The 25,026-nt window shown below is 41.7% G+C and overlaps 1 protein-coding gene across 2 annotated transcripts in view; it reads right to left on the bottom strand.

The window, feature by feature from the left end:
* GAREM1 (GRB2 associated regulator of MAPK1 subtype 1) overlaps positions 1-25,026 on the bottom strand; it is a 124,280-nt gene that overhangs the window by 5,699 nt on the left and 93,555 nt on the right. For both annotated transcript variants that reach the window (XM_077809027.1, XM_077809028.1), the window contains exons 3-4: positions 24,812-24,942; positions 9,452-10,630 (exon numbers count right to left, since the gene is read on the bottom strand). In XM_077809027.1, coding sequence (XP_077665153.1) covers positions 9,452-10,630; positions 24,812-24,942 — 1,310 coding nt within the window. The remainder of the gene's footprint in view (positions 1-9,451; positions 10,631-24,811; positions 24,943-25,026) is intronic.

Raw genomic sequence — 25,026 nt, 5'->3', positions numbered from 1 at the left:
TCAGGAGCCTGGCAGGATGGTCCCGCAGGCCACATTGTAGTTTGCCCACCTCTGCTCTAGTGGTTTTGATGGAAAATATGTGTAAGTTTTTTGTGCCAGCCAGCAGAGGGCGCATTGTAACTAGTCCTGCCTTCCCTGCCATCCTTAACCCCAAAGTACAAACACCTTCATATACGCTGACCTACAATTTAGGAAGTCTATTGCTACTTCTAATACCAGATCTGCCTTAGAAGCTCAGGGGAATTGACAAGGCAACTGAACTTAATACACCCTTGCTCTCAGTCTTCATTCATTCTGCTGAAAGAGGGTTTAGGTTTATTATAAGAATGCACATCTTTACAGGTATATTATAGGTTAGGTCTGACAGCAAGTTCTTGATTTTAGCTCTACTGAAGTCCAGATGTACTTTAGAAGCCAAGTACTGAAAGAATTAGCGTAACCCCTAAAAGTGACCCATTACACTACATTTAAATGAGTGAATAGCCTTAATTATTTTTCCTTCTATTTGTGGTGTAAAGTAAAAATGGACTCAAGCCTCCAAGCTCAAAAAGAGAGTTAGATATACTCCAGTGTTTGCGGGGAGGAGGCGGGGGTGGGGGGGGGGGAAAGAGAGAGAAATTCAGCGAGCAAGAGCACCAGCAACATATGCAACACGAATGGGTTGAAGTATGAGGGCAAAGGAGCCTGATAAAATACAAACTCATTCTGTTAGGTTGGATTCTGAGCAAAAGAAATATCTCCATCTCCCACCAGGTTCCCAGCTGACACTTACATCACAGCTACGCTCAATGCAGTGGCCCAACTGTCATAATCAGAGAAGTTTTCATAATTCTTGACTATTGGTGCATTATTGTAATTATTCTTCCTTTGTCAAAGTTTCAGTTTGGGCTCATATCTAGTTAGAAGAACCCAGAGGAACTTTCCTCATAGAATGGACCAACAGGTTAAGGACTCAAAGACTTTTGAAGGAGAGTAATTTTACTCACATGATCAGTCACACTGAATAAGTTTATTCAGAGTAAAAGTTACTCATACATATTTGTAATGACCCCCACCACAGGTAAAATCAGGCCCTTCATATACTACGTCCAGCCTGTTAAATATGTAACGGAGCAAAGAAAATTGTCATTTTAGGTGGTCATTGTATTTTTAAGTTTAAGAACACTGCAGAACTAACAGCTTGGCAACACTGCAACATGCAATTAGTGTTTAAAGTGATTGAATTTATTTTAAAAAATAAATGTGGAAACGTTTGCAGTTTACTTCAATGCTTCCCGAAATGCAATAACCTGTTTAATACTTACATTAAAAAGGAAATCAGGGACTGGGAAATTTCAGTCCATTTCTTTCTCAAATCAGAGCAAGTTAAAATGACAGGAAATGCCCAACAGCACAAAATGCTTAAATAAATCTGGCTCTAAGGGCTCTTATTTGCTCTCTTGCTAAAAAACTGGAATCAATTTTACTTATGTTTGTTATTGAATTCAGGCACAAAATTCTTGAACCATTTTAGTGCTGTGCCCCCGAAGAATGCCTAGGGACTTAAAAAAACTAAGTCAGACTAAGCAAAGTTAATATGGCGTGCTCTGCAACATGCCCTTCGGGTCAGAGAGAGACCATTCAGTGCATGCAGCTCATTGTATGCATGGAGCAGTCAAGGAATTACGAAATTATTTTTTTTTACTTAAAAGGGTAAGAGATATTGGCACAATTAATTACACTTACTACCTATCACCTTTGTCATGCTATGTTTAACTCAGGATAAGGCCATAGACAATAGTAGTTTGCAGTCTCAATTTGTTCACATCACAAGACCACCATAAAACTGTCAGGCTCAGCTACCAAGAAACCCAGCACAGTTATAGGGACTGAAAGTTACAGGTTAGACTGATCAGAGCTTGGGGGAAAACTGGCAGGGAGTTGACTCTCACTAGGTCTGGCTTAAATGTCATGAGTATTAAAATGGACTAAATGGAGGGGAGGCAATCCTAGACAGAGTGGATACCTCGACCAGAATTATGGCATTGGCTTCAACCATCAAGAGGGTCTTATGTCTAGAGAACTCAGGCATTGCATCCAATGTGCAACAGACCTTTGAGGATTTACCATTTGATGGGTAGGTTTTGTTTTCAGAAAAGAAGGAGGAAACCATGCAATTGTTTAAAGACTCCAGAATGACTTTGCGTGCTTTGGGAGTATATATTTCAGCTGTGAGAAGACGTCCCTATAAGTGGTCAGCAGCCACAACAATACTGCTTGCAGTGCTTTTTCAGGGAGTCCTCCCTTCCAATGACAGGTTTCAGAGTAGCAGCCGTGTTAGTCTGTATTCGCAAAAAGAAAAGGAGGACTTGTGGCACCTTAGAGACTAACCAATTTATTTGAGCATAAGCTTTCGTGAGCTACAGCTCACTTCATCGGATGAGGCAGAGCGTCTGTTCCAGAAAGAGCCACATATCTCAAAGGAAGAGGTCCTCTGGTTCTGGGTTTAGCAAGCTCCCCCCAAGAGTGTAGCAAGCACCCATTTTGACTCACATCCAGGACAGTGATCTAGTGGTAACTTCTCCTTCCCTATCCCCCTTGTTTAGGGACCAGCAGGCTGCTTTTGCAGTGTTTGGGACTCGATTACAGTAGAAAACAGTTCCTCTCCAAACCCCCACCCCACCCCACCCACCAACCCTGTCCCTCTTCAAGGGCCCCTCTCACAAGATACTGCTCCTTGAGCAGGTTCAGTCTCTACTGTTGCTGGGGGCTGTAGAGGAAGTAGAGGAAGTAGCACTGGGGAGAGGGGTTCTTACTCCCAGTATTTCCTGGTTCCCGAATGCAAGGGAGGGATGACACCTATCCTCGACTTCTGCAATCTCAACAAATACATCAAATATGTGAGATTTTGTATGGCCATCCTGGCAACTATCCTCACCACCTTCAACCACAATGACTGGGGAGCTGCCTTGGACCTTCATTTAGGATGCTTCTTTTCATGTAGTAATTCTCTCACCCCACAGGAGGTTTCTCCAGTTTGTTGTAGGCGGACCAGCACTACCAACACACCTTTGGCCCCTCCCCAAAATGTATGGTCATAGTGACAGCGTACCTCAGGAAGAGGGGAATTAATATTTTCCCATATCTGAATGATTGGTTACTGAGGGGCAAGTCCAGGGAGGAGGTCCTCTGTCTTGTCTAGTTCACATTACACCTACTCAATCGTCTGGGTCTCATCCTAAACAGCAGGAAGTTGACACTGGTTCCAAATCAAAGAACCGAGTTCACAGGGCCCTGATAGAATCTACAAATTCAAGTGCGTTTCTGACAACTGAACGATTCAGGAGATTTGCCGTGTATCTCTGGAACGGCAGTCCCCACACTCAAGCACAGACCGGGTGTGCCTGTGGTTGTTAGGTCATATGGCTGCGTGCACACAGGAAATCCAATACACTAGGCTGCACCTTTGTCCTCTTCAAACGTGGCTGAAGTTCCTGTATTGTCTGCACCGTCATCTCCTGGACAGACTGGTCTTCCTCTGCCAATCCTGAATTCCTTACAGGGCTGGATGGTTCAGGACAATGTGTGCCAGGGCAATCCCTCTGCTCAGTCTCCACCGACCAGAACTATTGTCACTGATGCCTGCTTAATAGGTTGGGCAGTACATCTGGAGTCACAGAAGGTTAAAGGTCTGTAGTCAGAACAGGAAGCTTCTCTACCGATGAGTGTCCTGGAGCTTCGTGCCATCTACAATGCTTTTCAGACTGTTCAAGATCACATCAAGGCCTTAGCAGTTCTCATGCTCACCAACAATATCACCACAATGTATTATGTGAACAGGCAGGGGAAGCATACTCCATCATGCTTTGTCAGGAGGCAATCAGGTTCTGGCAGTTTTGCATCAGGGGAACCTTTCCCCCACAGCTGATCATTTGCAAGGGATCTACAATCACCTGTTGGATCACCTTGCCAGGAATTTCTCCTTTCTGAAGCCCAGCGTCCTGTGGTTCATCTTTGCAGTTTGGGGCATCCCGACAATCAACCTGTTTGCCATGAGCAAAAACAAGAAATGCCAGCTGTTGCGAGTCTCAGTCTAGCCTCCCTGGCCAACGCTTTTCACTTGAGCTGGGAAACAGCACTCTTGTATGCCTTTTCTCCTATGCCAATCATGGACTGTGTCATGCTTATTGCTCCAACATGGCTGAGAGAATGTTGGTTTTCTGACCTCCTCACACTACTGATCCAGCCTCCCATATTCCTACCCCGACCTCCTGACTAGCACCATGGTCAGGCTTTGTACCCAACAGCCCTGCATCTCACAGGGTGGATGCTGCATGGTTAGATGAGGACGACGAATGATGTTCAGAGGCAATCTGGCAAGTCTTGCTTAACAGTACGAGGCCCTCCACCAGGGCAGCCTATTTGGCCAAGTGGAAGCAGTTCACAGTATGGTCGTTAGCTGGGAGAGTGCAACCAACACGGGCTTGTATCCAGGACATCTTGGAGTATCTGATACACCTTCAATCTTCTGGCCTCATGCTGAGTTCATTGAGAGTCTACCTGGCAGCAATTTTGGCATTTCATCTACCTATCCATGGGAAGTGAGTGCTTTCAAATCCCATGGGAGTGAGGTTCTGAGTCATTCATCTCCACTCATCAGTTACAGAGCTGGTTACTTTGTGGGACGTTAAAACTGTTTTAGCAGCTCTTATGGGACCTGTGTTCAAGTCTTTGGCAACTTCTTCTTTCTCCCTTCTATGTCAGCAAATGGCCTTCCTTGGGGCGCTAATACCTACCAGGAGAGTGTGCGAGTTGCAGGCTTTGATGGCAGAGCCTCCTTACCCGTGACTTTCCAAAGATAAAGTGACCCTGCGGCCGCACCCTACATTTTTATCTAAGTAGTTTCCCAGTTTCCTTTGAACCACGTTATATATTTACCGGTGTTCTCCCTTAAGGTGCATTCAACCCCAGAGGAGCACCATCTCCACATTTTGGAAGTCAGGCGATGTCTAGCATTTTATCTGGACAGAACTAAACCTTTCTGTTCTTCACTGCATCTGTTTGTTTTATATGAGGACCAAATGAAAGGTCAAGCAGAGTCAATCTCCAGGTGGAATAACTTCCTGTATCATGATAGCATATGAAGTAGTCCACAAGCGGTACAAGCTCATTCCAAAAGAGATCAGGCGATGTCAATGGCATATCTAAATGACACTCCTATATTGGACATTTGCAGGCAAGCCAGTTGATCCATTGAGCATACTTCTGCAAACCATTGTGTCATTATGGCTGTGTCCAGATCAGATGCAAACTTTGGGAAGGCAACACTGCAGTCCTTCTTAAAATAGACACCTCCTGCAAGTACTGCTTGCAAGTCACCTACATAAAATACACGGCTGTATCTACTCAAAGAATTAAAAACGGTTAGCCACCTGTAACTGCTGCTCTTCAAGACATGGTGCAGACGTGTATTCCATGACCCACCCGCCATCCCCTCTGCATCAGAGTCTGAGCTTCTAACATTTGATGCGAAGGAACTGAGGAAGTCAGAACAGCAGCACCTTTACATGACCAAGGAAGGGGCTAAGGCCTCAGGGCGTCAGCGTGGTTGCCCCATGGGAATTGCTAGGCAAAGTTCTCTGGCTCCGGTGCCTCGGGCATACGTCTGCATCATATCTAGAAGAATAACAGTTAGAGGTAGGTAACTGTTTTTTATTCTTTCATTTCGAAAAATGGATGATCTTTTAGCTATTGGTCAACAGACCTGGTCAAATTAGCTCGTTGCATATGTTTGCTTTGCCAGGGTTAGACAAAATAGCTTGTTTAAAATCAGTTCTTGAAGAGGGAACCCCATACTTCACTATTTCAGATCCTCCACCCTCTACACTCCAGGCCCCATGCTGTAGACATTTTGGAGTTCACTGTTGATTCCTGAATAAGGATGCTTTTATTATGTTATTAACCAATTGTAGTTGATAAAGTAATAATACTTGGTCATTTTCTGTGAGATATATTATATAGTTATAGATAGTAAATGAAACAATGAATTCACACTACTGTGGCTCTTTTGGGTAATGGTGATTGCTAATTTGGCTCCTGAACCACTGAAGTCTAATTATCACTGCACTAGTTAATGCTTCTCTCCTGTCTGGTGATTTACAGAGGATGACAATGCAAACACTTAAATATTACCTTTTAACATTGAAATTAGAAGCGAGATTAATGCATGCAGCAACTTACAAGCACTCCATAAAGTCTAAACACATTCTTTAATTCTAATACTTATTTTCACAATACTAACACACGTGTGAACAAGACTAGTTCCAGCTATGTATGTGTCATTGTTAATCATAGAATATCAGGATTAGAAGGGACCTTTGGAGGTCATCTAGTCCAACCCCCTGCTCAAAGCAGGACCAGTCCCCAATTTTTGCCCCAGATCCCTCAATGGCCCCCTCAAGGATTGAACTCACAACCCTGGGTTTACCAGGCCAATGCTCAAACCACTGTTCAGTTGAGACCTAGGGCCTTGGCATGAGAAGGCACCTGGTCTGCCAGAGTCACAGACTACAGCCATTGTAACCATGTGGGGTAAAATTTTCAGAAGCACCTAAGTGACATATTTAAGAGTAGCAGCTGTGTTAGTCTGTATCCACAAAAAGAACAGGAATACTTGTGGCACCTTAGAGACTAACAAATTTATTTGCATCCGATGAAGTGAGCTGTAGCTCACGAAAGCTTATGCTCAAATAATTTGGTAGTCTCTCAGATGCCGCAAGTACTCCTTTTCTTTTTCTAAGTGACACAGGAGCTTCTGAAAAATTTAACCATGATACAGAATACATCTAGCCTATAGTTTTAAAAGTAGAAAAAATTCATGGCTAAAAATCAAATAAACAGTGGTCTCCACTTAATACCTCAGCTTTTCCTAAATATATTTTTTCAGTGTTTTTTGTTTATATGAACTTGACTCTTCCAATATACCCCATGCTGCACATGCTTAAAAAAATAAACACACCAGAGAATCCACCCAGCATTAAGTCTTTTACGTCTGACTTGACTTCCTATTTATTTTCCACTATTAAAATTTTTTTAATATAGTGTTTACAGAATATATTATATTGTTTTCACAAAGGATTAAAATCTTCTGATAATCTTGTAGATGAGAAAAAAAGGTCAAACTTCTAAAATAGTTGTGTCCCAAAAACCAATTTGTTTTCCTTTTTAATGTACATTTTAAATTTTTTGTATGCAGAAGTACAAGCATTAACCAAGTCTGATAGAGACATACTATGAAATATCATATTAAGGGAGTGATGACAAAACCATATGTTCACTAGCAGCTATTGAGCTCTACTTGCTCTATAAATACTTCACATGGAAACCGAACAAACATCTTTTCAACCCTAGCCCATTGATGAAGTCAGTAGGTGGCTGATGTTCTTTCTAGACCTGTTCCAGGAAGGCACAAAACTGATTCCGATTTATTATCTGATGTATGGAAACAACCAACCCTGTCTAAAAATGTATATTAATAACTCTGGCAGAAATTGGTTCCCTTTCATGGCAAGAAATATACTAAAATGGCTGAAGTTGCTCAGCCAAATATTACACACGCCTTGATAAGTAACACACGCCACCAAGACTTTCAAGAGGACTTTAAAAGGCAACGTTCATGGAAATATCTATTCACCAAACTCAGTCATACTAATCCAGAGCAATATTGAATTAAGGTTTCTGAATTTCATATGCTTTTATTTAGCACTATAAACTACCAAGTTGAGAGTAACTGTATGCTGTTTAATAAGAAAGCGAAGTCCCAATCTACCCTGCCTCCCATGGACCTCTGTTCTTTCCAGGAAGCTCATTTGTCTTTCATTTGGAAGGCAGCTGAAGTTAACATGGCCACTTGTTTTGACAATAGACATAGCATTGTCAAAACATTGTAATTGTGCATCTCCAACTGTTTGTCAACGCAGCTCTTGGAGTTATGTTTATGGGTTACATAATGCTGCAGTTCCAGCTTGTGGAACGGGTACTGATTTTCAGGAGGGCCTCATATTGGGTCTCCAGTTCTGTATGTGTACTTCTCTAGCACTGTCATTGCTCCCACAGTTGATAATGTATCACCGCTAGGTGAAAGTGGATAAATATATTTGCAGGTGTAGATACACAAAGAGTTAATAATAGTTGGGAGGGGGTTGAGAGGGTGAGGGTTGGGTTCTTTTTGTTTTTATGAAGGTGTTTAGACTCCAAAACATTTTCTTCATTAATTAAACTTGAAAAAAAGGTCAGGAATCACCCAGGATAGGTTTAAGGCATTCAAACTTTGTCATAATTCCTAATCAGAGCCTTTTGGCTAAGAGTTTTTGATTTTAAAAATGTTTAAGAAAGTCTCAGTAACAGCAACCCATGTAAGGTTATAATCTCCACCCAAGCCTATTTAAGGAGATTGGGGGAGCCCAAAATGTGAGGCCCAGAGGCAGAGGTATCTTTAAACAAATTTCAGGGTAGTATTAGGAGGGGGAATAACTACTACAGAGTTTGTATTATGAACCCTGGCAGAGGAAAGCCAAGCTGTGTAAAAAAGTAATCATAAAGGCTTATGAACTAAGAACTCTGCAGGGTTCCAACTTTAAATGTAAGCTCCTTTTAATAGTCAACACTTTCTCCCTAAAAAATCCAGCATTAGCTCAAGGCACCTGTTTTCACTAAGACCAATCTATTACTGAAAAATTTGGAATTTCTAGGCCAGCTGTTTTAGAAATGTGACTTTTGATCAAACCAAGTTAGGAAAAATGTCTCAAAAGCAAAGGACTCCTTGACTTTTGAACTCTTCTATCTCACAAATAACTTGTCGTGTTTGCCTAAGACTTTCGTAAGGGGGAAAGGGGGAATTTACCCAGGGTTAAGATTGGTTTTGGTTTGGTAGAGGCTGAGATTGAGGAGGATGGTTTAAATATACTCCAAAATACAGCCAGGTTTATAATGGAAGAGAAAGGAATCTATGATCATTTTCAAATTTAAGTGAATTGTGCACTGTGACAAACTTAACTCAAGATACACATTGAAAATACTGAAGTATCACTGTGCAGCAATCTCTGTGGCTGAATCGAGGATGACGTGAAGGGATTCTGAATGTGTTCACATCCAACATACTTCAACCACAAAAAGCTTGAGCAAAATGTGAGGCATTGAAGGGGAGGTATAATTGGAAAAGTCAAGGGATCATTTAGCATCTGCGAATCCTTATTTGTTAAAGCAGTAACCACGGCAATATACATCCAAAAGTATAGAGTTTAAATGTTCGTTGTTAATTTGCTTTAAAATCAATCCTATATTATAATTTTCACGTGGCAAGGATTAGATTTCAATATACCTTTCTCCCTTCCCCATCTCAAGACTGGGTCTTGCCCTAATGATTCCCCAAGCATATGCTCAGTTAAAAATAAATAAACAAACACTGACTTACAGCTTCTGATTTGGGAGGCACCGGAGGTGGAGGTAGGGGAACATCTGAAGATTTTGTTGCTGCTGCTAGAGTTCCAGGTATAGGAAGAGATGCAGTGCCACCCTTTGACCGGAAAGAACTTCTGTAATTATCACATTTGTTTTTTTCACTTAGTGAGCGAGTAAGAGGCTGATCGTTAGGCTTCCCAGATTCCTGGTCCAGCCACAGTTCTTCATAAGGGAGATCTGGTTTTGCAGGTAGAAACATTGATTCTTCACTAACTTCAGGAAAAAGGTAGTCACTGCTACTATCACCAGAGTCCTGGTATTGAAGAGCATCATGAGAAAACAGGGCCCACTCGCTACACAAATCTCTGCACCCATGAAGATTCACTTCACTATTTCCATGCAAGTTGTTTCCATAAACACAAACTGAGAGCCGGTGAAAGGACTGTGTTAGTTCATCCCGGGCATAGCTGAGAGAATTGGGCACATGATTGTGCCCAGTGCATCGACTTTTCTTAGGGCTCTTACAATCTTCATTCCAGTCAGTTTTCACATCTCGCACTGCACGGGAATATTCATCTATGTCAAACTGTTCCTGGCAGATATTAAACCAGTGCTGGACCAAGGTTTCATGCCACAGCTCCCCCTTCACAAGACTCTCTGGGAGGCTAAACTTTGGAAGAATCAAGTGCAAGGGAAAATGCATTGGAATAACTTTGTTACCACGCAGCACACAACAAACCACAACAGTCTTGGTTTGAATGTTGACAAACTTGTATCTATGCCCCTCACGGATAAAATGCAAGTCATAAGGGTTTCTTGGTGTGGGGCTTGGCACAGTTACATTAACAGGCAACCTTGTTTTTTCTACTATATTGCGAATTGTGTGCTCGCCTTCTTGCATCTGTAGCTCGAGTGGACTGCGGGTGCTAAATCTGCCCTTGCACTGGAAAGGAAGGCTAATGCTTTCATTGGTCCTATGGTTCATGCAGATGAGACACGGCATTTTGCCTCTGCCTAGCTTGCTGATGGAATTAAGTTTCCCAATTTTCTTGAAGATGGTGTTGAGTCGTGACTTTTCCTTGGACGTTTTTGCATAAAGGATTTCCGCTTGTCCCATTAAAGTGAGCTCATCCCCAGTGCTGAGGGTGATATTATAAACCTCTGTGTCTTCATTGCATTCACCCGAAGCCACCTGCAATATAAATATAAACAAATAAAAATATTTCTCCCTGCACAGTGAAGATAGCACCTGAATTCATACCAAGTCTATTTAGGTGGGATTGGATAGTAGGATAGGAAATTACATCTCGAAAGAAACTGTAAATTATTTTTGTTTTAATAACTTTAATAGAGTCAAACACAAGAATTTTATCATGAAAATCTGCAAAAGTTAAATTTCTAATATGCACCACACATTACTATGGTCTTGCTTGAGAAAAAAGTAGTCATCTGGAACCAACATGGTTGCTAGAAAGAGTGTGACTATACAAGCCTAGTTTTTAGGGAAGGACAAATAAAATATTCTGCGTATTTAAATAGCAGCCATCCAAAAGCAGTAAAATGTATTTGGGAGATATTGGTATCCCTAGTTATTTGGCATCCATTCTCTCCTGTTTGCGGCTTTATGGCACTTCCCTGCAGAGGTCTCGGAGGAAAAGGGAAAAAAAGATTCTCTCTCCCACCAGCTTCCTTCCATTGTGCCTCTCCCTTGTGATCCAGGAGTAAAGATACCTTCTTGGTATAATCCCTTCCCAGGCCCTCACGACAGTGAACCCCCATTCTCTGGGTCAAGAATACTGGTTCTGTCACCTCTGCCCATCTCTTCCTACCAGACCCTAGGCTTCCCCCTTGGTTTTACCTAGATTGTGATTTGAGAGTTTAGATAACATATGTATGGTCACATGTTTCATAGTATGGAAATTGTACTAGAAGGTAAAAAGATGCCCAGGCTTGGTTGTTCTACGGTTATTACCTCAAGATTGCTGAACTCTAGATCCTCTCTAGACAGCCACTCCTATCGGCCTTATATCTGGGTGTCGTAAAAAACACTTTCCCCAGTTAAGTAACAGAACTCAGCTCGCCTTTTCTCAGCAGGATCAACACCTGTATGCAGAGTAAGGTGTTTCAGGCAGACCCTGCCATCCTGTTACAGGCACCTGCTGTACAGTGTAGTATAGAGTATTTGTGGCTGGGCATGTTGAGCAGGGATTTCATTTGCAGATTTTTTTTAAACTATGTAAAAATTGTTTTCTCCACCCACAGAACATCCTGTTTATGTGCAGAGTAAAGCCCTAATTCCGTGATTCAAAATCTGACACTGTTAGCAAATAGCCATCACATAAATTATTAAGACAGCTTACTAACCAATTTTGTTGTCTCACTCTGTTAAATAAATGAGAAATGCTGTAAGTAATTGCCCTCCCCCATGGAAGTTCTGATCTGCAATTTCTCCATATTTGTGAAAATGTGACTGACTTCTGTGAGTCTTTCACAGCAAGTATGAACAGTGCATTCAATACAAGTGCTTCGGTATGTTCAGCATGTCTGCTTAGCATTTCAGTTTCAGTGTTTCCTGAGAGGAAGTTATTCAAGTTCTGCATTATCTAAACAACACTAATCAGTCTAATCCAGGAAACTACCATGGTTTTATTGTACCTGACACCCATTCACAATTTACGCTAGTGGTCAGGCAACATTCAGAAACACTGAGATATATATATATATATATATATATATATATATATAAAAAAGGAAAACATTCAGTCTTCTGCTGATAACATTTTCATCAAGCTCATTTCAATCTGCTCTTCAAGACCAGTACACAGGAAGTTACATTCAGGATTTGGTTACTGGATGTCATTTTGACTTCAGTGGAATTGGTGGGAGTTGAGGAAACTCAGCACACATTGTGCACACCACACTGACTTTCTTAAAGAGTCATCTTCTGCAAGAATGTTCACTTCCATGGAAGTGCAAGTGTATGTGTATTGTTTTGAAGAGGTAGGGCACATAATGAGAAATTTAAGACTTGAGAGGTAGCTGTATTTTCTTACTGCCCCCCCCTTTTTTTTATTAAAAAAAGGGCACCAGAGGGAGTAAAGGGAAGAGCAAGGGAGGTGTCATATAATCTATGATTGCGGAGTTGCTGCTTTGACAACTTGTAGTTCCCTAGAGATCTACAACAGTCCAGAACAGAAGGAAACGTTTAGCCAGATATTAAGCTTCAGAGGTGATTAACACCATGGCTTCACAATGAAGAGTGCAGTTCCTGGGTCTGCTGGGGTGAATGTTAGTTATCAGGGATATCAGAGTCTTTTCTTACAGAAAAAGAAAAGCAGCATTTAAAATCAATAATAGTGAACTGATTAATAAATTGGACAAGTCAAATTTAATTTTGTTTTCAACCCCATCTCTTAGCAGAGAGTTCTATAACTTTACTGCATAAATTCACCTGGTGATGATTTAGGAAATAAAGCTAAATTTTACTTATGACATAAGTGTTAAAACAATAGAAAAGTCTTGCCAGGGTTCTAGTCTGGTATTGGCCTTGAATAAAATACAACTCTGCAAACTTCATTGTGAATGGCAAATTCAGTACAGATCAGCTGTTGTCTGAAACCATCATAAGAGAACCACACACACACAAAAAATTAGCTGTAAAAAGGAAAACCAGAAGTTGAAAGATTGCACAACAGACTTAGCTCCCACCTAAAAATCCTTATTAAGGTGAAGTTAAAGTTGAAGACAGATCTCAGTGGGCTGAGTGCATATTAATTCCAACATTCTGGAAAGAGTTAAGAAAACCCTAATTCTCCTTTTCCTGGGTTATGTCTAGATTTGATTTTTTAGTCTATTTTAACACATTAGTTAATATATCTGTAAATTCTAGTGTAGATGATGTAAACGTTTGTTCCAGGACACAAACATTTATTGCTAGTCTGACTAGCAACAAATGTGTGTCCTATTTACCGTATAATTTACAATCACGTTAAACAGTGTTAAAACACAACCAAAAAATTAAGATGACGCATTCTTAAGGTTACATTTCTCAAACAAGGCACCTAAACTACTGTGATTCTGCCCTGTAGCAATGTCCTGAGAAAATTAAACTTTCACTAACTCATTCACTCATAACAATTTCACATTATCAATAACCATTCAACTAGAATGCCTTAACCGTAATCCTATTGTGCGTATGCTGCTCTATGGCTCTCTTTATTGTCGTATACAAATAGCACAATTTAAGTGATCACTTCTCATACTTACAGACCCAATCCCGCCAGGGCTGAGGGCACGCATTTCCACAGCGAAGGTGCTCGCAGCACCTTACAGAATCAATCCCTCAGGAGTCCATGGTGGAGAGAGTTATCTAAGTGTTATTACACACAGAGCTAGCTTGGCTCCATATACAAAATTATAAATACGAAGATCAATACAAAATGAGCAAAGCTAGTATGATGAAAAAAGCAGCAGACTTAATTTCAGAGACCTGTATGTATGAAACAAGTTACAGAAGATGTTTTTTCTATCCTCTGCATGCGAACAGGAAGAGACAGACTGGCATCTCCATGGAGGCAGAATTAAGATAGCCCACAGTACGCACCAGTGAAGACAGAACTAACTGAAGAGTCCCCTGATATTTGACACACTGTTAAAAAAAAAAACTCTTTAGGATTCTATTAAAGGTTGTAACACTCAAGAAATGACAGAAGAAATAATCTGAGAGGAGGACCACCAATAACCAAACTACAATCAATAACCAACTATATACTGCAAATCTTAAACATCCTTTATTAATAGCATTAGTGTTTTGGTAGCTCACAGAGGTCTCAATCTGGACTCAGGGTCCCATTGTGACTCACCTCTCTCCTTACTTCCATGCCCACAGGTCAGCAAGGCTATTGCCTCCAGATTGACTCATGTGTTCTCATTAGGATATTCCTCGCTCCTCCGTCCTAATTCAGTTTTGCAGTATTGCCAACCCCAAGTGGTCAAAAATTATGATTTAAAAAAAAAAATTGATTTTCGGGGGGGGGGGTGGAGGACAAACGATATTTTCATTTTGTCTTTTGGCTTTATTTTAACTTTCTTCTACTCCTCTGTCAACTTGTGTGTGATGATTTTAGAAAGAAAAGTAAACATTCAATGATCCTTTAATGCAACCAAAAATGCATGTCTCTCCCCGCCTGCTAGATGGAAACTACACTTCCCTAACTTAGGGTGAGAAGAAGGTAACTGCCATCCATTTCTTATTACTGTCTTGACCCGGCAGCCACATTTCTCTGCCCAGCAGTGCCACTTTCCCAACACCTCTCTCCCCACCTCATGCCAACGGGCCCCTCTCCCAGCTATAGGGCCATACATGAAGGCATGGCTCAGTGGCAGGGCATGTCTGCATCCTTCACCCCAAAGCTCTCGCACAGAACTCTGCCCGCAAACCCAGCCTTGAAAAAAATCATATGAGAAGCTCCTGTGGCCAATCATTGTGACAGCTCCTTCCGCAGGCACCAACATCCCACAACTCACAATCAATTTGCAAGAGCTGGCAACACTGCAACCCTGCCTCTTCTTCCTGGATGCTTGGAGGGAACTCTTCTTGCCTACCACTGGCTGGGTGAGCAGCCACCTGAGCCTTCCATCTCCCACCTATCACTGTCCTCTGTGCAACGTCAGCCTCCCATATCCACCTGCAGCCCTAAATCTGCCTCTTGTTCCCCCCACTGCTCTGCCCCCTTTCTCCCCATCCACCAGTTCCAGGGTCTCTGCTGCTCTTCATAGTCCTTGTGCCTCTGAATGACGATGACAGCCATTTTGCCTGGGGGGCCGGGGGGGTCTGGCTTCTATCTTACTGAGAACAGTGGGAGGTGGCAGTGAATTTTATTAAAGGCCGCCCCACTTCCACACGCAGAAAGACTGCAAGGAAATGGGGGCCATCTTGCGGGCTTCTGCCCCATTGACGGTAATAGGAGATGGTGGTTATTCTGAATAAAGGAAAATTTGCAAGTTGGTGCCTTTGACCATGTTTGCATGAAACCAGTAAAACCACACCCAGAATCTCTAGAGCTGGGGTAAAATCATGAGAGTTGGCAATACTGGTTTTGAAATACGTTCATCTAGGAACAAGAGCCCTGCTGATTTGTAGGGAGGTAAAACCAGGCAATGGGATGGGGAAGGATGAGTTCAGTGAGTGAGTTTTGTTGACACAATTCACCTTCCAGCACTGTGACAGCACCGCACATTTTACATTTTTCTGAAAGTTTTTTCCCCTTCCACTTAAAATTAGAATATTTAGACATTTCACCATAAAACCCTGAGGTGCTTGCAGTTAGCTTGGTAATAAGCAAAACCTGGGCCAACAGGTCCTTGATCTTCTTCCTTGGAATTGACTCAGCTATGATTTATGGTTATTACCTCGTAAACAGGAAGCTTCCCCGACATTTTATTGTTAACCTGGCACAATCCTCAAGTAACCTTCTCTTCTTCCCACCCCACCCAGTTATTTTTGCCTTCATGCTTGTTCTTGCAAGATGCATTATCTTACAGCTACTAACATTAAATACCATACTTTATATCTCCATTACCCCCTACCCCTCTTAAATCTTATTGCTTAGTGATACATGACAACTCCTTCCTTCGTGGTATCTGCAATATTTGCTGCATTGCATTTCAAAACCCTTTCTAAATCACTAACAGACATTTAAACTGAACCACTCCCAATACTAACAAGTAAGTTTGGGATTTATATTCCACCAGAAGGATCCTCTTCCATATATTAGTTGCTTTCTGTTCCCTCGCTGCCAGTTATCAATCCATGTCAGGAGTTCAGCACTGATGCCAGCGTTTTGACCTCACTCACTGGCTTCCTACAAGACATTTTATCAAATGCACTACAAAACAATGATGAATTACATCACTGTAATCTTTTAAACTCTGTCTCCTGAAATTCAATGGCAATTTAGATTGACTAAAGTGACATTTGCTGCAGAAGACAGACATCAGGTAGATAAAAAATGATTACCTAACAAAAGTTTTGTACTGGGAAGATTAACATATTGCCTCTCACAAGTTAGTGCAAAGTAATAAATTCTTCCAATAGCTGATGGGATAGGTTTTCAAGTCCTAATTGTTCTAATCTGTTATCGTTGGATGAAAAAGTGTTTAACCATCTGGATATATAAAGGTTTATATCAAAAACATTTTATTTAGTTGCTTCATTATAGCTGGTTACATCTGCTGCATCTTATTATGAGGGAGCGCAGCAGTTATGCTACAGTAAAGGTGACTTAGCATCAGTGCAAACTAAAAATCCTTTAACTACTCTAGTCACCTCTGTAGCAGTACTTTTGAGTATTTGAGCTGCTTTACAAACCCAAGTAAGTTATTCGGAGATATCAAAAAAGGTTAAAAAAATAAACAGCTCTGTTTTTATTCTTCTAAGGATTGTTAGAGTATTCAGCATTGGTGAGGCCTCATCTGGAGTACTGGTTTCAGAGTGGTAGCCGTGTTCGTCTGTATCAGTAAAAAAAAACAATGAGTACTTGTGGCACCTTAGAGACTAACAAATTTATTTGGGCATAAGCTTTTGTGGGCTAAAACCCATTTCATCAGATGCATGCAGTGGAAAATACACTAGGGAGATATATATACACACACAGAGAACATGAAAAAATGGGTGTTGCCATACCAACTGTAACAAGACCAATCAATTAAGGTAGGCTATTATCATCATCGGGGGGGGGGGGGGGGAACCTTTTCTAGTGATAATCAGGATGGCCCATTTCCAACAGTTGGCAAGAAGGTGTGAGTAACAGTAGGGGAAAAAATAGCATGGGGAAATAGTTTTTACTTTGTGTAATGACCCATCCACACCCAGTCTTTATTCAAGCCTAATTTAATGAGGTCCAGTTTGCAAATTAATTCCAATTCTGCAGTTTCCTTGAGTCTGTTTTTGAAGTTTTTTTGTTGGAAAATTGCGACTTTTAGGTCTGAAATTGAGTGACCAGGGAGGTTGATGGTCTCCGACTGGTTTTTGAATATTATAATTCTTGACATCTGATTTGTGTCAATTTATTCTTTTTTGTAGAGATTGTCCGGTTTGGCCAATGTACATGGCAGAGGGGCATTGTTAGCACATGATGGCATATATCACATTGGTAGATGTGCAGGTGAACAAGCGATAAAAATAAAGGGAAGGGTAACCACCTGTCTGTATACAGTGCTATAAAATCCCTCCTGGCCAGAGGCAAAACCCTTTCACCTGTAAAGGGTTAAGAAGCTAAGATAACCTTGCTGGCACCTGACCAAAATGACCAATGAGGAGACAAGATACTTTCAAAGCTGGGGGTGGGGGGCGGGAAACAAAGGGTCTGTCTGTCTGTGTGATGCTTTTGCCAGGAACAGATCAGGAATGCTGCCTCAGAACTTTTATAAAGTTAGTAAGTAATCGAGCTAGAAATGAGTTAGATTTCCTTTTTTGTAATGGCTGGTAAAATACGCTGTGCTGGGTGGAATGTATATTCCTGTTTTTGTGTCTTTTTGTAACTTAAGGTTTTGCCTAGAGGGATTTCTATGTTTTGAATCTGATTACCCTGTAAGGTATTTACCATCTTGATTTTACAGAGGTGATTCTTTTACCTTTTCTTTAATTAAAATTCTTCTTTTAAGAACCTGATTGATTTTTCATTGTTCTTAAGGTCCAAGTGTTTGGGTCTGTGTTCACCTGTACAAAGTGGTGAGGATTTTTATCAAGCCTTCTCTAGAAAAGGGGGTGTAGGGCTTGGGGGGATATTTTGGGGGAAGACATCTCCAAGTGGGCTCTTTCCCTGTTCTTTGTTTAACACGCGTGGTGGTGGCAGCATAGGGTTCAAGGACAAGGCAAAGTTTGTACCTTGAAGAAGTTTTTAACCTAAACTGGTAAGAATAAGCTTAGTGGGTCTTTTATGTGGGTCCCCATATGTGTATCCTAGAGTTCAGAGTGGGGAAGGAACCTTGACAGAGCCTCTTATGGTGTGGCTGATGTGATTAGCTCCTATGATGGTGTCCCTTGAATAGATATGTGGACAGAGTTGGCAGTGGGCTTTGTTGCAAGGATAGGTTCCTGGGTTAGTGCTTTTGTTGTGTGGTTGCTGAGTATTTGCTTCAGGTTGGGGGGCTGTCTGTAAGCAAGGACTGGCCTGTCTCCCAAGATTTGTGAGAGTGATGGGTCGTCCTTCAGGATAGGCTGTAGGTCCTTGATGATGCGCTGGAGAGGTTTTAGTTGGGGGCTGAAGGTGATGGCTAGTGGCGTTCTGTTACTCTCTTTGTTGGGCCTGTCCTGGAATAGGTGACTTCTGGGTATTCTTCTGGCTCTATCAATCTGTTTCTTCACTTCAGCAGGTGGGTACTGTAGTTTTAAGAATGCTTGACAGAGATCCTGTAGGTGTTTGTCTCTGTCTGAGGGATTGGAGCAAATGTGGTTGTATCGTAGAGCTCGGTTGTACACAATGGATAGTGTGATGTGGTCTGGATGAAAGCTGGAGGCATTTAGGTAAGTATAGCGGTCAGCAGTTTACCGGTATAGGGTGGTGTTTATGTGGCCATCGTTTATTAGCACTGTAGTATCTAGGAAGTGGATCTCTTGTGTGGACTGGTCCAGGCTGCGGTTGATGGTGGGATGGAAATTGTTGAAATCATGGTGGAATTCATCAAGGGCTTCTTTTCCATGGGTCTAGATGATGAAGATGTCATCAATGTAGCATAAGTAGAGTAGGGGCATTAGACAATGCTTCCTCAGCTCTCGTCCCCTAAGTAAGCCATAAAAATGTGTCCAGTTTTGGGCCCCATACTAGAAGAAGGATGTGGAAAAATTGGAAAGAGTCCAGTGGAGGGTACCAAAAATTATTAGGGGGCTGGAGCACATGACTTATGCGGAGAGGCTGAGGGAACTGAGATTATTTAGTCTGCAGAAGAGAAGAATGAGGGGGGATTTGATAGCTGCTTTCAACTACCTGAAGAGGGGTTCCAAAGAGGATGGATCTAGACAGTTCTCAGTGGTAGCAGATGACAGAACGAGGAGTAATGGTCTCAAGTTGCAGTGAGGGAGATTTAGTTTGAATATTAGGAACAACTTTTTCACTAGGAGGGTGGTGAAGCCCTGGAATGTATTACCTAGGGAGGTGGTGGAATCTCCTTCCTTTTGAGGTTTTTAAGGTCAGGCTTGACAAAGCTCTGGCTGGGATGATTTAGTTGGGGATTGGTCCTGCTTTGAATAGGGGGTTGGACGAGATGACCTCCTGAGGTCCCTTGGACTAGATGACCTCCTGAGGTGCCTTCCAACCCTGATATTCTACGATTCTATGATAAAAACTCACAGTTTTTAAGAGGGATGGATAAATGGGAAGAGTAAGCAGTTGCCTGCATGATCAGAGACTGATAGGCTCCTAAATTTGATGAGTAGGGCCATTCTTGTCAGTAGTATGCATGTGTTTATTTCCATCACCTGAAGCAGGCTTTCCCTGGTTCCAGGAGTTAAGGTGGTATCTCAATACTGCTTATAAACGGAAAGGTTAAATATAGCCCTAAAGCATGATGTTAGTACTGTATAAGGCCAGGTAACAATGAGGACCTGGGCTACAATTTAAATTTAAAACTGAAATGGAGTGATTTTAGCAATCACTGCTGTGGCATTTTAAAATATCACATTGGTTACAGACCTCTAAAGCTATTTTGTTTTTGGAAACAAAAGACAAGCTTATTAGGACTGACAAGCTGTAATGCAACTATGCCAGTAAATCAGCAATTTATTCATTCAGTTGCATAACATTTTTAAGGCTTAGAAAACTGATCATTTCTCAAGCAAATAAAAGCTCTTGTTTTATTTCTGGGAAAAAATGCACTCTGTAGAGCAGTGGTCCCCAAACTGTGAGGTATGCTCCCCTACGAGGGCAGGGAGGAACATTCAGGGCAGCGCGCGGCAGGGCCCAGGCCAGTCCCCACTTGGGGTTGGGGAGGGAGTGCCAAGCTTCCAGCCCCACTCTGCCCCCAACCCCGTTCAGCCCCCAGGCCCAGCTCCACCTCCAGGCCAGATCCACCACCAGTCCCACTGTGCCCCCAACCCTAACTCCCTTCCATCACCAGCCACATCTCTGCCCTCATTCTCTCTCCACCCCCAGAGCAGTTCTGCCTCCAGTCCCAGCCCCTCCCCTATCCCCAGTTCCACCCCCAGCTTCACTTTCAGCCCAAGCTCCTCTGCTGAGGAAGCCTTGTCTGTGCAGTAAGAGGGGCGGAGTGGGGGGGAGGAAATAGATTCTGTTAATGGAGGTGGGTGGGTGGGTTGCGACTGGAAAAGTTTGTGCACTGCATCTGTAGGGACTAGCATAGTAAAGCACTATGCCAAGAGGATTACTTAAACATACGACTTTTCAGAGACTAAAGGCAATTACTTAGGAACTATAGCACATGTGCATTTTCCAACTGCTCTACAAACATTCATTGTCAGAATATTTCTTGGAGACAGATAAATCATAGAATATCAGGGTTGGAAGGGACCTCAGGAGGTCATCTAGTCCAACCCCCTGCTCAAAGCAGGATCAATCCCCAACTAAATCATCCCAGCCAGGGCTTTGTCAAGCCTGATCTTAAAAACCTCAAAAGAAAGGAGATTCCACCACCTCCCTAGGTAACGCATTCCAGGGCTTCACCACCCTCCTAGTGAAAAAGTTGTTCCTAATATCCAAACTAAATCTCCCTCACTGCAACTTGAGACCATTACTCCTCGTTCTGTCATCTGCTACCACTGAGAACTGTCTAGATCCATCCTCTTGACAACTTAGTGCTATTAGCATTCGAAGAGCTGTTCCCTGATATAGCTCAGCTTTTCTCTAGTGGTTTCCCTCCACCTGTGGAGAATCAAGAAAAGCCATCTTCACCAGTGTCATGGTGCTATATAAACAAAAGAAGATCTCTGTGGTGATTTACCAAGTATTACATCAAAGAGGTTACCAAATAGTATTTCAGCAAAGAACAGGTACTTGTGGAAACTACATATTTAATCTAGAAAATCATTATCTCTTAAAATTTTCCAATTCTTATTTCAGTGTAGACTAAATATGAATCCAAGAAAGTCCGTATCCAGGTCATTCTAAATTTTCTCTCTCTCTCTCTCTCACACACACACACACACAACACGCAGACCTATGGGCGCTTTACCATCAGGAAAACTTAATGTTGATACAGAAGGACTCAAATTGTTAATAATTCCATAATAATTCTTCAGTTCCCATTTCTGCCTTCTGTTACAGAGTCCTGTACTCCAGCCATGTGCACTGCCTCTCCTGTCTCACAGATAATCCAGCAGATTTTGCGCCATGTCCGCCTGCCACAGGTAAAAGGGGACGAGATGAAGAGATGCCCCCTATGCCCAGTGTTAGTTATTAAGGAAAAAAGAGTCATCTTCCTCCCCACAAAGTGAAGTAAAATAACATCTTACCCCACACACAGCAAGGTTCAAATTCACAACATCCATAGCTTAATCAGAAGCCAGGTTTTCTCCGCTTTACACTGCGGACTGCTCCACCACAGGCATTTAGATGGAGAGGCAAGGATCACATTGGACCAACCATATAGAAGCAGCAGATGCGTAGTTATGGCCGGTTCAATGTGCATGGATGGGGAGCAAAATAGCTGTTACCTTGGTGCATCAGGGAAGACAGGAGCTTTTCCTTTGAAAGTTACCTGTCAGTGAGAAATCCTAACAGTCAGACCACTATTTTTTGCATCTGGAAACATAATTAAGGGTGAGGAAAAGCAAAAGTTTGGAGAACAAACCATGGTAGGAAAAGCAGACAGGTATGAAACACAACAAAGGAATGGAAAGAAAAGGGTTCAAACAGGAAGCGAACTCTGCACTGCCCTGTGAGAGAAAAAGTTTAGTTTTCACTCTTTCAGAAGGAAAAAAGTAACAAGATGTAAGATAAAGAAGAGAAAAAGAGGGAGAAAAGAATAAATGGAAAAATTGTTAAGATGACATCAAGGTAAAATAAAACTGATTTTTATAATACTTCCTATATTTTATTGCACTATGATGTTAATTGACAGAATAGGACTGGAGTAAAATTGCTGTTACTGAGCAGGCAACAATACTAATATGATGTATGAGCATGGAACTATATTAACTGGGCTGATATTTTAAAAAAACCCTATGACAGTTGCAGGATTTTCTCCTGGCTTGCCTATCAAGCCCAGTACAGCATCTGGGTTTCTTTTTAATAATAATGAAATAACAACAAAAAGGCTGACCTTCTAATTCTTGATGCAAGAGTTCTCTGTTATCAGAATACTGACACCACACCTTTGGTTACAAGATTTCCTATGTAGAGGTCTCCATTAGATAGATCAGTGATTCTCAACCTTTTCCCATGCCAGTACCTCCCTCCCATCCAGCTGGGATCTAGTCAGAACCCTGCATATGGGAAGAGTGGTGGAGGGAGATGAAATCACAACTCCCAAGTTGAAGAACCCTTAGTGTAGATCCTAAGAACTTCTCATGAGCATCTACATAAGGGCTACACACACGCACAGGCATCAACTATGTTACATAAGCCTTTTTCTTTCCTTCTTGTATTTGAATACTGAATAATGCTGTATTAATTTACAACACATAAAACTGGAATGATTTACTGTATATAGACATCATAAACTTTAGTCCTCTCCAGTGCTTACGTCAATTTCATAGGCATATGTATGGCATTTGTATTGTACAATATTTATTTTGTTACAGTCTTATAAAAAGTTATCACTTAAACTGTTCCTCAGTCCTGTTACATTACTTCACTTTTGTTTTTATTTTGGGACGCAAACAGGCTTGGTCTAGACAGATATCACTAATTTGAAACAGTTGCAGGGGAAAAAAAAAAAATGTAAGGCACCTGTTTAGCCCACTATTAAACACAGAATTTTTTTAAACAGAAGACTATTACTGTAGATAGCAATTTTCTGAATCCAGTATTGATATCAAAACAGCATGCTACACTTAATTTTCAGCATCATGAACTGGCAAAGTATTTTTTAAAAATTCCCGTTCAGCTTATGTGGGAACATTTTACATTTAACAAGCTTGTAGTTGTATATCCTCACCCTATAAAATCATAGCTGTGCATTTCACTGACTGCATTTTAATTTTTCCATTGATCAGTTAAATAATGCCAATACATTTGTACTGTGCTGCACAGAGCTACGAGTCCCACTATAACAATGTATTCAATCTTACGTATGTTTAGCTTTACCCTTGCAATACAATACTGCCCTGTAATCTCACATCATGGTGTTAAGTAATCAGGTGCCCAGTTGTACACATCCAGGTTAATCAAGAGAGTCTATATGAAAACAATGTACTGTTTTGAAAGATGCATTCATTTGGTCATTACATGAGTTAAATCATATTTCACGTTTATATAGCACCCCTTCAAACATCATGCTTCACGTGTACAGGAACTATGGGTAAAACCCTAGTCCTCTGCTGCAGCAGTGCAAGAGGGATGAAGGAGCCCCAGCTAGGGATTCCTCTGGGGTAGAGGACTCATTGGTGGCGTAAAGCCAGCATAATCAGCTTGCTCCCACATCCGTGTAGGAGGTATGGTTAGCTCCTATGTGCTCCAGCTCCAAGAGGTTATGTAACAACCCTAGTTGGTGTTCCAGGTGGCGCAAATTAGATCAGCCTTGAGGCTGCTGTGACCGGTGTTGGGCATTGACCAGGCTTGCACTGTAACCTACTGAAACTACAGGTGAGAATTTGTGTGGATAGATTCAGACATCATCCTATTTAACACAGTTTCAGTTTGTGTGTTGCCACAGGAAACCCTTTCCCACTCCCATGTGAATCACTGATCCTCTCACAGACTCAAGATGTACACAAGAAAAGCAAGTGGGTCTTTTGTTGTTTTGCTTTATATACAATGCTATTTAACTGCAGTAGTCTGCCATCTGATTAGAGACAAGTAACTCCATCACAGTACCCTACACACTGTCTGGAAATGAGGCTTTCTGGAGACCGAGTGGAGCAGCTGGTGCCTAGCAGGGAGTAAAATCCAGACTACTTTTGCGGGGTGAAACAAAAGACACTTTGTCTAAAATCTGGCAACAGCCCTTGAGTTAGATGGATGGATTATTGGGGGTGCTCCGCTGCTGGGCTGTAGGATCAAAAGGCGCCTTGAAGAACACACCGTTTTAATACTACAAAAAAATTATACTAAAAATCACTGCCTACGAATAGAAGACTAAAGACTCATCTGTCTTAAAGTCACTTTTACCCACATAACGCAGTTGCTCATTTGCCATGTATATAAAGATTGTACCAGATAATCATTTAGATGGGGACAAATATTTATTCAGGGGCTACCTTAACGTTGAATGTTATTTCCTCCATGACGTAAACTCGTTCAGGAAATGCTTTAGCCACCTCCTCCACACTGTTAAAATACTGCACTGGCTCCTTAATATCTCGGTCTTGTTCCAGCAGCTTAAACTGCCCTGAAAACAGATGATAAACAGAAGAGCGGTAAGATATTTACATTGGACAGCTGTCACTGTGGCAACTGCTTGCTCACTCCTTCA

This window comes from Eretmochelys imbricata, chromosome 2 (assembly GCF_965152235.1).
Source record: "Eretmochelys imbricata isolate rEreImb1 chromosome 2, rEreImb1.hap1, whole genome shotgun sequence".
In the NCBI taxonomy this organism is placed as follows: Eukaryota; Metazoa; Chordata; order Testudines; family Cheloniidae; genus Eretmochelys; species Eretmochelys imbricata.
The sequence above is the reverse complement of the archived record's forward strand: the minus strand, read 5'-3'. Positions and strand labels throughout refer to the sequence as shown.